Source organism: Populus nigra, chromosome 1, assembly GCF_951802175.1.
Source record: "Populus nigra chromosome 1, ddPopNigr1.1, whole genome shotgun sequence".
NCBI classification, from domain to species: domain Eukaryota; kingdom Viridiplantae; phylum Streptophyta; class Magnoliopsida; order Malpighiales; family Salicaceae; genus Populus; species Populus nigra.
The window spans coordinates 36,355,826-36,367,517 of record NC_084852.1 but is presented as its reverse complement, the minus strand read 5'-3'; the positions used below and the strand labels follow the sequence as shown (position 1 = coordinate 36,367,517).

Genomic DNA, 11,692 nt, shown 5'->3' with positions numbered 1-11,692 from the left:
CTTCTGAGGAGGCCTGCTGGCTACACTGAGAGCTCAAAGGGCTTGGTAGACTAGTCTGTGCATCACTGGTCTCTGTATCCATGGAGGCATGATTTGAGGTAATATCTACATGTTTATCAGAAGATGACTTAATAGCAGGGGATGAGCTATTGTCTTTTAGATATGTGTTTCTGTAAGAGTCAGGAGCAACATCTGCTAAGCCTCTGTTAGTCAAAGCATGTCTGTTTTTCTTCACTTTCTTCCTTTTTATGCATGTATATTTAGGGCCAATTCTTCTGATTTGTCTAAGCTTCTTCCTTTTTCTTTCCTTTAGTTCCATATCCACTACTTCTTGAGGTTCCGCCAGATCATGTATGAAATTCGAGTAGGAGTTCTGTAATTGGTTCTGGTCTAAATTCAAGGTTTTTGCTGTTTTGGAGGAGGGCCTTAAAACCTGGGCTGAAGAAGTGTTAGATAGCCTTGTTCCTTTCACCTGGCCTGTGATGCCTTTTTTTACAAGGTCCACTCCTGTAACTGATTGTACTGAGACATCTATGTTGTTGTCACTGTCGGCTGCCTCTTGCATGTTTTCCTTTAATATGTTATCGTGTGACATTGCAGAGGGTGGCTGATATGTATCATTGTGTAGTTGCTGATCTATCGTCTGGAGGTTATATGTTTCATCTGTTTCAGGAAAAAGGCAGGCGTTTTTTGAAATTATGTTAGTATGATCCTAGTTGTTTGTTGGCCCAGTGTGCCCCTGACAGAAGATGAGAGAGAAATCGCTATCCACATCCGTCTTTTGTTGCTCTGTTATAGTAATGTTCGTTGCACAACGGTCACCGCCAGGGTCAGTAGTCTCTAAGCTCGCTGCCGTAACCTCATCTGAAGTTGCAAAGTCGATGCATGACTCTTCATCTAATGTTATAGTAATATCCATTGAATGTTTGATTGTAGACAGTAGGGGATAAAAATCCGGTTTCATTTCCATGATTGAGATATCAAATTCATCGCCATCTAAAACCAGTAAAACATGCTCATTTAGAGTTTCAAAGGAAGTTGTGCTCAACAACACTTTTATTCCCGTGAGAGATCCTTGGCTCACGCTGGTGATGTCGTATCCAACCATCTTCCCTGCTTTCTCAATAATGGATTCAATACATCTGCGGTTCCATCCTATCAAAGGTAATCCCAGTATAGACACCCACACAAATCTATCTGTAGCTTTAGCTCCTTTTTTCCATGGTTTCAGATGAGAGAATGATGTTTCCAAAAAAAAGATCCATTAACGAGCTTTTTCTCCATAGATTCTTGATTTGTAAAGGTAATGACTGCTTGGCTTGCTCCTAGAAAACGAAAGCCCATTGTCTGCCTAATATTTTTTAGAACCATATGCTCAAGGTGAGCATAGTCCACGTTTGTGTTTATGAATCCCACTAAACTTCTTAGAAGCCATTCCTTGTCATCAGGGATAGACTCATAGTACACCGTCTTCTTTGAGTGCTTTATGATAGAGAGAGCTTCAGTAAATGTCCGGGAGTCCCTGAAGGTGAGTTTAGGCATGGTTTTTAGTTGTGGTTTTATAACAAGGTTTGGTTTTTTCCCCTCTGGAGGTTTTTGAAATCTGACTGGGTTTGCATGAATTTTGTATGAATCGAACCAGATAAAGTTCAAGTTGTCACAAATTTTTGATTCTTTTAAAGTGGAGAAGAAGGAAACAAAGCCAAATCGTCTCCCTCGTGATGTTTTTTTCCTGGAGACAAAAACATTGGTAACAGGACCAATCTTTGAAAGCGTCTTTCTGAGGTCATGATAATCTAACCATGATGGGAAACGTTCAAAAAAGAACTTAGAAGGGGCAAAGGCCGGGAAGGTTGTGTTCGAAGGAGGATTGTTGTTCTGGACGTTTCTGGTTTGGTGCACAGGTGTCGGGAGGCTTAGTGTAACAGGGGGGATGGAAGGTTGTTGTGGGTGTTTAGGAGGGGGAGGGTTAGGATCTGTGAACTTGAAAGTTGTGTTGACTGGTATTTGAGAGGCTAGATTATTCAGAGTCTGTAGAGTTGCAGGAGTCTGGTTTGCAGGGGTGAGCGAAGGCTTTTTGGATGGGAGCATGTTTGCAGGTAACATCTTTACTTCTCTATTTGTGGAAATCATCTCTGAAAATTACATGAGCATCCAGAACGACTAGTCTAGCTTGTTTTGGATTTTTAACAAACATGTGGTAGACATTACCAAAGCAGAGAACTAAGTTTCCCAGCAGTAGCTAGATGCAGAGCTGTATTCCCATCATTCCTGTGAATTGATATTCCTTGAAGAAACGGATTTGATCATTTGCTAGTAAGACAACTTACTTGAATGAAGCTGCTTGCTTCCCTTCTCATCAGATCTGATGGTCCTCAAAACTCTCACACCACTATTCACATATAACAAAACTCAAAGCAGCTCACCGTCCTTCCCCTCAAATTTCTCTCTCAAAATTGGAACTCTTCTGGCTTATCTCTTTCTCTTGGTTCGTTGATATTTCTTCTGCAGGTAACAGATTCGGCGGTTGTGTAGCTTCGGGCTACTGTTGAGGAGAACGGAGGAGGGTGATGGCTCGGCCGGTGCTTGGTGGGGAAGAAGACGCCGCTGTAAGGCTGGTGGGGTGGAGATGAAGAAGACAGCGAGGTTGCTACTGGAGGCCGATCTGTGTCGATGAAGGAAGCTTTGCCGCGTCTGTGCTGATGAGGGAGACCGTGGCCTGCGACCGATTGAAGAGGGAAGATCTGTCAACTGCGGGCCGAAAGGCGACATTCTCAATGGCTGAAAGAAGCGCCACTGGGAATAATACAAACCTAATATAGGGTAGATACTATATATGCTATTAGTATCTATATATTTTCCTGTGGCATCAAGGAAACATTAATTATCCACAATTTAGTATATAAAAATTGACCTCACGTTTTTTCTTCTCTCCTTTTGTATTCAATTTATATCCATTGACGTAAGATATTTGATACAATTAAACAGTTGAATTGGTTAGCATGTAACGGAATTTGATTTTCGTGATGATATTGTAAATCCATCAAATTAATATTTATTTTTTAAGTATATTTTGGAGATAGCCATTCATTTCAGGCTACAATTCAATATCAAGAAAATAAGCCTACTATAACAATTAATATATATAAGATTGGGTGGTTTTTTGGGCATTTTGGTGGATCTTGCAGTATTTTCCTTTTTATTTATTTATTCAAAAGGAACTAGTAGTAGTTGTTTTTATAATATACAGACGCTGTAGAAATAATAAATTTAATTTTTTTTTATAAAGTTCTAATAATTATAGATATAAAAGAATCTGTTTTTTTCCCCCATCAAAATTTCAATAACTTGTATTGAATTTTTTCAAAGAACGGAGACAGCCACTAGAATATCTGAAGCAAAAGCTTGCTGGCTTCTACTGATCTATCCTAGTGAAGATCCTACTGAGAATTAGTCTTGTCTACTTTTTCCAAGACTTGTTGTGTGCTGCAACTTGCTGACAGTAACCAATAGGAATTGGGCAAAATCTTTGTGAGGGAGAGATGCTTTTTCTTTCTGGGAAAGCGCATTTACAAAAAGCAAGGAAGACAGTGGATTATCAAGTAAGCATAACCCAAGTCCACAGTTCACCAATCATCTCAACACAACCATCCACTGAGGCCTCTTGTTCCCTGGTGTGTTATGTACCGCCTGCTGTGTGTCCTTCTCCTCTCTACCTTCTCCCTTTCGATCCCCCATACTTGCCTTTCAATTTCCCCAACTTCTCATTCCCTTCTTCATGGCTCAAATTTCACCATCTCCCACACTTAGTCCCACCATGAGCACCCCTCCATGTCAAGATCAATCCCAGGAACCAACCATGGATTTCAATGTAATGGTCATTGTTGCTGCAATGATATGTGCCTTAGTTTGTGCTTTGGGCCTCAATTCCATGTTACAATGTGTATTTCAGTGCACAAGACGAGCAGTAACTGAACCAGCAGAGTGGATATCTTCTCGTAGACGGAACTCTGGCTTAAAGAAGAAAGAAATGGTAGCTTTGCCAACTTCAACTTATGCTCATCAAGGTTCACCATCATCAGCTTCAGGTTGTGCCATTTGCCTAGCGGACTTCACCGACGGTGATAAAATAAGGGTCTTGCCTAAATGCAACCATAGGTTCCATGCCGATTGCATTGACAAGTGGCTGCTCTCTCACTCTTCATGCCCTACTTGTCGTCATAGGCTCAAGTCCAATGAATCAGTGCCTTCTCTAGAGCAGATAGTCACTGCCTAATCATATAAGAAATGAGCAAGTGTTTTTTTTTTTTTTTAACAGAGCAAGTGTTTTTATTTGATATTACATGTTTCTTTTTTTTTTTTTAATTAACATGAATGTACTAATCGCACCTCTACATCTTAATTAATTCCATGAATTTTGAAGTAAAACGACTATGTAAGTCTCCAGTAGCCTTGAGGTTTGTGAGGTTCGAACTAGAAATTTTTGGGAAACAAACTTATAATCTGACCAGTTAAGTTACATCTTAGTCTAATTTCTTGAATCATTTTTTTTTGTAGCAAGTGTATGAAATCAAGTAAAAAATTAGTATGTGTTATTTTTTTGATATTCGCTTATGGTCTTGTAACCACACTTCATTTAAATGAAAAGAAATTTAGTCTTGATAAAGATGTGAGCCGTATAACCAAAAAAAAAATTGATTTTTATTTATTTATTTTTGAGAATATATAAATGATGGCCATCAAACAAGGATGGAACTAATTAAAAGGTGCTTAATTTGTTTAACTTTATTAGATGTTTATCCGCTATATCCCATCCTTTCAATTTCATTATATATATATATATATATATATATATATATATAATCTTTTTCTATTAGAAAACCAAGTGCATCAATTCCCAAATGAGTCAAATTTGAAACTCATTATTTTAAGAAGGAAAATGCAATCTCGAAGTTGGGTTGGACAATTTGTTGCAGAAAAGATACCATGAAAACTACCTCCACCTTCTATATGTGAAGGAAGTGCAATTGCGATGCCTTTCGATATTATGATACCAACGCCTATAGAACAATATAAAGCAAGCAATAATAGCAGCAGAGGGCAACAAGGACCAGATTGTTTTTCTTCTGTTTGTCTAGTGGAGTGTTGATGTAGTATCATTTCGTTGTTGCACGTGCCAGTAATCCATCTCCACCACCTCCTTTGCTCGCATTCAGTTCCACTCGCTAATTTGAATGAAAGGATTCTGTGGATGTGGTGAAAATGCAAATCATTTGAAACATTGAGGTAGGTTACCACTGGCACTACCTTTCTTGGCTTCAATTGACCAACAGTGCAATCCATCCTGATGATGTTCTTAATGCTTAGACATCCCAAGAAAGTAAAATCTGAATGAGCTGTGGCAACAGCAGCCGCGGCTGTGGCAGCGGCAGCAATGCTCACAGTTCCTCCATAAGAAATAACATAAGAAATAAAACATCATTTTAGTTTCAAAACCATGTTTTATCATTTAGATGCAAAATCAAGTTCAAGATTTTGATGCTTTGGAAAAATAAAAAGGAAGACGAGGGTGTCGTGTTTAAATGCACCCTAGTTTAACACGGAGGGTCCAGCTCAAATTATGGACTGCACGCATTTTGCAATCAATGTTTCATCTCCCAAGCTGAAATCGTCTACCTACTTCTTCAAAAACACCATAACTAAGTATCAATGCCCATCACTAGTAGTAAAATAAACAAAGAAGCTCTTAATTTGTCCTAGTCACCGTATTCTTCACCAGTGTCATCATCGTAGTAGTACTCATCACTATCACCATCGTATCTATCATACATAAGACCTATCAACTGCCGCTTTGTCAGTTTCTCTTGAATTCGCTCTCTGATAGCTGTTCCCTGATAGAAATGCACACCAAACGTGGCATGAGCATAGAAAGAGAGATGATAAATGCACATACAGACCACCACCCACTTAGTTCAGGCCAGGAAGACTGACCATTTTATGACAACGTTCTTCGAACATTTCAAGAAATCCAGCAACCAATCTATCAGCATTCTCCACCCACTCATTCCGATGCAGACGGGCAGTTTTAGCAACTACTTGTATCTGTAGGATCAGAGAAGAATATATCAATCCAATTATAATGGGACATCTGCCAAGTGGTAGTAATGCATATAATTGATTTCGGGTTATCTTCTACTGAATGAGAAGTAGAGCACAAACTTAATGGTAGCATCTCGCAAGAATACCAACTGGCTAGGCCTACTCATCTTTAAGTTAAACCACCCCACTGGAAAAGCTAGGGTGTGTTTCCTAGGAGAAGCAAAATTTAAAAGAGGGATAGGGGGCAGGTGAGGGGTGAGTGAGTCTGGCTCCCAGAGCCGAAGTTGCTGACCAACTGGCATCATTTACAATAATAACTTCCATCATGCGTTTCCAAGAGGTATGCCAGCGTAATAAACAGATGGTTCAGTATAACAGGATTTTGCTTACAAAACACTTCTAATACTGATCTTAATAGCAACATGTACATGCTTAATAAAGTAGCTGGCTACTATATAGTCTAATCTTAATCCAAATTACCAAACTGCTTCAATAATTAATTTTGAACATCAGACCTCAGCGGGATAGAAAGTGAGCAAAGATTGAAGTCGGATACTTTTGGACTAAAACATTAGTTCTAAATGGCGTTAGGAACCCTTGCGCACAGGTGAAGCAAAAATAATCTGTTTTGGAGAGACCAATCAGATTACTTTCTAATTACCCTCTCCTTAATTCATTTGACAAAATTCATACTTATTACTTGACTACATAAGTAAGAAATGTCAGGAAGAAAATGAATTATAGAGCAAGAATCCATAAGGCATCTTAATTCCCAATATGCTATCCTATATTCGCAAGACCATTCGATTATGCAACTAATCAAAATAAAAGGAGAAATTTCTGTGTTTCAATATAGGATGTGCGAAAAGGAAAATTTTGAAGTTTTTTATTCACATAGCCATTCTGTCTATACAGAAGCACTCAAACCAATTCTTACAACAGAATTATTGAAAATTACTGTTTGTAAGCCAGACTAGATTTTGGTGTTCTTTCTAAAATTATTGTCTTCTACTGCTTCCACTCTTCAGCACGTGCTAAATAATATTTAGATTTTCTTTATTGTTCTGCACACATTTACATCTATCCAAAACAAGAGAAGGGAAAACAACATGGCATGAAAAATAGTCTTAGTTTATCAAGGTTGTACCTATCCTTCCAACAAAAAAGCACAAAATCTCACATGCTACAAATTGTTAACACGCATGCCATGCAAGCTCACAACAAAGTATTAGCAACTTTGAAAACAATTTACATACCTTTTCCCCAACTATCTCTTGCTGTTTCTTCACCTTCTCACGCAACTTTTTAAGCCCCATGTTAACTCTCAGCCGCTTCTCCTAGTGGAAGAGGATAGGGAATGAAACAGATCAATTCTTTGGAAAGAACACAATGGCCGGAACTCAGAAAAGAGAATTGCAAATAGAGTGAACCTTCACATAACTGACACCCAAATCTTTTCTTGTATATCCACGTGCCAAATTACGCATCACATACTCATTATAATCTTTAACAATCCTCATTATAATATCAGAAGTGGAGATCCCATCAGTCCGTTTTGTTTCCTTAAATCTCCCAACAGACTTGACCTGTATGAACATTTTTGCAGAAATGGATTCTAGTGAAACCATTAGTACTTTGTTGTGATAGTGATGAGTCTATTATGTAATCATGATTTGCCAAATCCAAAAAAATTATGTCAATCATTAGAGTATATCATGTTTTGTCTATTGAGTTCACTGCACATGAAAAGTCATCAAAACCATGAGAAACTATGGTAGCAATGAACAGAAAATTAGCAAATTATTTGGTCATGAACATTCAAGAAAAGCCTTGTAATGGTGACTGAGGAAATTGAAAGAGGATACAGGTCAAGAAGAAATGGTTTGAGTGAGGTAAAAGGTACCCCCCTGATAGCAACATTTTACGGTTAGGGATAGAATTTGAAGGAGAAGAATGGAGTTTTTTTTTTTTCCCATTGCCATTTGTGAAAAGGTTTCATATGTATGAGACAGTTAAATCAAGAAAACTAGGAAAAAACAATGGACTGGCCTTTACTGAGGCAAGTAATGCCAAAGTTTATGAAACTAATAATCATATGCCGCTCAACAATCAATCAACCAGAAAATTTAGGCATTCTTCCCTGTTATGTGTGAGGATATGAGAGCAAACAGGGTCATCATGGCTGTGGGAAAATACAGGTAGCAGTGGTGATATGGTAGCACGAGCTTAAAAAATATTAGGGCACATAAAAGAATCAGTCATGGTGATGGAAGAGAAGATATAAGCTATAAAGTAACAGAGTGAGCCAGATAGGAATGACAAGCCACATAGAATAGACTTGCAGATTTTTATTCTCGTCGCCATTTATTGAAAGGTTTTATCAAGTCAAGGTGAGCCAGTGCTTGAGAAAAACAAAACTCAGTTATCACCAAACTTACAAATTCATAGACATCCTTTCCGGCCCCACTTGCATCAGCATAACTACAATTTTAGGGCAAACAGAAAACAATTAACATATTAAAAAGCGTGGGGAACTTCAAAATTCAAGGAAGAGCAATAGGGAGGCAAAAACACATAGGTGATGAGATTTTAATTCATCTACACATGAAAACATATATTATGGAGCAGGATGCCAAATTGAAGTACTGCCAATAACAAGATGTCGAATGAGCAAAAACAAGAAAAAATTAAGTAGTAAAGAACATAGTGAAGTTAAGTGGACAACAATTTGTTGTAACAGAATCAACAATATACTTATTGTAACTTAGATGGTAAATGGAAGGAATACAAAATAACAACCACTGCAAATATGGCCAGTAAATTAATTAGAAGCAGGTCTTGAACATGTTTTGCACCAAAGAATAAATAAGAAGTAGAAAGGCATCAAACACAGCACTTGCTCATAGAAAAGACAAACACAGAAGATCATTTTAGTTTCCATGCAGTTTCACAAATCATTCAACTAAAAGTCAAAATATCATCTAATTCAGCAATGATTTTCTTATTCTTCAAATAGCCGAAGTGGAAGACCCAAAAAACACAAGCATGCAGTTTCCATGAATCTTTTTTAATTGTTGGAATGACAAGCATATGAGTCCATTTGGACTGATTAACCTTACGGAAGAGAGTCATGAGCCACATAGTCGATCCTATGCTTGTCGAGAAACTCTTGTGTGATAACCCATGGCGCATCAGGGATAACTTCGTCAACCCACCTACAAAATTTATCATCAATCAATGCTACATGCACCCTAATCCCTAGATAGAAATTTACTCGTTCAAATTTAATATCCAAGATTAAAAAAAAACAAAACTAAGTTTTTCCAACAGACAAGCTCCCCAGTATGAAACAAGTGCAGCAAATTAAAACTGTGAAAATAAAATGGGCGAAGTAACCTGATCACTTTTTTTTTAATTAATAATTATGCAATCTGCTACCAGAAATACCAAACAGAGATAAAACCGCGCACTCTTCAAAGGGAAGAATTTTTCGATGTGTCTGTTATCTTGTGTGCAGTCTAAGCAATTCAGTCTGTGGAAAAATAATTGATGCCAGCAATCTAAGCTCATGGCTTAAATTTTATAGGAGGCAGTTAAAGTTCTTCACAGTTTTATCATTCTAAGTCCTACACCTCATCAGATAAGGAAAGCTTTTTTGGAAATTTCATTTCTTTTGATATTTAAATAAGAGAATAGATGTTATTGGTTCTTTTTATTTAGAAAAAAGAAAAAAAAAGATCTTAATTAAAATATTTGATTCAGTGAGATTTCCTTGAAAGGAAAGGTAAGGGTTTGGATTGTTATATTGGCTCCTACCCTGTAAGGTGAAGGCCTTTGTTTAGGCTGCAGTATTTAAGAAGATAAGACTGACAATATATTGGGGAGCAAACACAGATCAAGGTCTTATCAAAGCCATGTGTATGTGTTATGCATTTAGTAGTGGTGAAAGGCCGGGACACCCTTTCTCACTGCATTTACTTGCATGAGTTTGTGGAGTAAAACTTTTCTATGTTTGGTCAGTAAAAGATTTGTCCAAGAACCAAAAGAGAAAGGCCTCTAATTGACGCAATTCACCCGTGGTTTTAGGAAGGCAAGAAGCTCTGGAAGCATGCAATATTTGTTAGGATTTGATGGGTTTGAATGGGAAGACATTCAACAATCCCTAAAACACTGGTTTCTACCTTTCCAATCACTTGACACTGCCTCTGGTGCATTGCAAGCATGTCTACTACAGCAAAGTGATCATCCTTGATGGTTGTTATTCAAAACCCAAAAATCAGGCTCTTTAATCATAAACCTACCCTTTAATAAAAAATTGTGGTGATTTGTTATGCATCGGAATTTTAATCCTGTTTGAAATCAAAGAAAAAGAGAACAAAAATTGAAAAGATGAATAAAAAGCTAAGGTACCTGCAATGGCGAAGTGACTCGTAGCGTTCTTGATCAGTCATCACAGTTTTACCCTTATATCTGTGAGTCATCTCATCATTGCAGCATCCAACCACCAAATACGTATTTGGAAACCTATCCAATTATTTCTATTACTATTATTTTGAAGGAAAAAAAACATATATAATTAAATTGAAACAGAAAATAATAATTGAATTCAATTAAAACAGGAGAGAGAGAGAGAGAGAGGTTGTGAGAGTGATAATAATTAATTAATTAATTCAGATACAGTTTCTTGGCTTGCTCGAGAGAACGGGCATGGCCAAAGTGGAAGAGATCGTAGATGCCGTCTGCATATACTCGAACTGGCCTCTCCTTCTCCTCCTCTGCTGCTGCCTCTACTGTCCTCGAGCTCTTCTTTGCCTTCTCTTCCTCCATTCTTCTTCTTCTTCTTCTTCTTCTTCTTCTTCTTCTTCTTTAAACGGGGATTATCCTTGCCTTCTCTCTCGTAAAGGAAAGAAAGAAAGAATTTATTTTTTAGCGCGGTGCTTAGAATAGAACAGAAACTAAGCGCTGCGCTGCGCTGCGCTGCGCACACAGAATCTCTCGCTGTCTTCTTTGGCATAGCCCCTTCTTCTTTAGCACTCTTATTTTAATTTTATTCGATTGGTTAACGACTTTTTGAGACGATGGGGAGTTCGCGAAAGAATATTCCTTTCCTCGAATGAAAGAAAAGAAAAAAAAAGCATGATTTTAAAGGGTTAGCTATTAGTCTTTTGGTAGGAATTTTGTCTCTCGGCCACTGGTACCCGCTACCGCCTTGATTCGCTTCGAGGCTTTTCTATTGTTCTCTTTATCATATACTTTAATGCGCATTTATTAAGCAAATACAACGGTCCATTTTCATGCATGGTGGCAAACAATCACGCATCCTCCTTAATTTAATCAGTGTCTTGGTCAAGATTATTTTTTAAAATATTTTTTTTTTCAAAAATATATTAAAATAATATATTTTTTATTAAAAAATAAATTTATTTTTATCATTAAAACATTAAAATAATCTAAAAATACTAAAAAAATATATATTTCAAATTCAAAGTTTTTTGAAAACACTACTGTATCTGCCGTAAAAACAAATACTCATTACATTCCTGATTGTTCCACGTACCATGAGTACATGACTCCTCCGATTCCAGGATTATCC

At 37.4% G+C, this 11,692-nt stretch overlaps 2 protein-coding genes across 2 annotated transcripts; one reads left to right on the top strand and one right to left on the bottom strand.

Moving 5' to 3' along the window:
* The first annotated feature begins 3,383 nt into the window (after positions 1-3,383).
* Positions 3,384-4,526, top strand: LOC133697527 (RING-H2 finger protein ATL73-like). Its single transcript, XM_062120191.1, has one exon. It carries the CDS (start codon positions 3,779-3,781, stop codon positions 4,274-4,276), a length of 498 nt encoding a protein of 165 aa, XP_061976175.1. The 5' UTR covers positions 3,384-3,778; the 3' UTR covers positions 4,277-4,526.
* Positions 4,527-5,481: 955 nt separating this feature from the next.
* LOC133673254 (choline-phosphate cytidylyltransferase 1-like) lies at positions 5,482-11,268 on the bottom strand. The gene is made up of 8 exons (XM_062094001.1): positions 10,778-11,268; positions 10,510-10,623; positions 9,219-9,314; positions 8,538-8,580; positions 7,530-7,685; positions 7,356-7,436; positions 5,992-6,102; positions 5,482-5,891 (listed from the first exon to the last, which is right to left on the bottom strand). Exons 1-8 carry the CDS (start codon positions 10,924-10,926, stop codon positions 5,757-5,759), a joined length of 885 nt encoding a protein of 294 aa, XP_061949985.1. The 5' UTR covers positions 10,927-11,268; the 3' UTR covers positions 5,482-5,756.
* Between the last annotated feature and the right edge of the window lie 424 nt (positions 11,269-11,692).

Excerpts from the sequence above, each read along its gene's own strand:
- LOC133697527 (XM_062120191.1), top strand. The coding sequence starts at position 3,779 with ATGGCTCAAATTTCACCATCTCCCACACTTAGTCCCACCATGAGCACC.
- LOC133673254 (XM_062094001.1), bottom strand. The coding sequence starts at position 10,926 with ATGGAGGAAGAGAAGGCAAAGAAGAGCTCGAGGACAGTAGAGGCAGCA. Across the intron at positions 8,581-9,218 it reads GTGGCTCATGACTCTCTTCC|TTATGCTGATGCAAGTGGGG; the intron begins GTAAGGTTAATC and ends CTAAAATTGTAG. Across the intron at positions 7,686-8,537 it reads GAAAGGATGTCTATGAATTT|GTCAAGTCTGTTGGGAGATT; the intron begins GTAAGTTTGGTG and ends ATGTTCATACAG.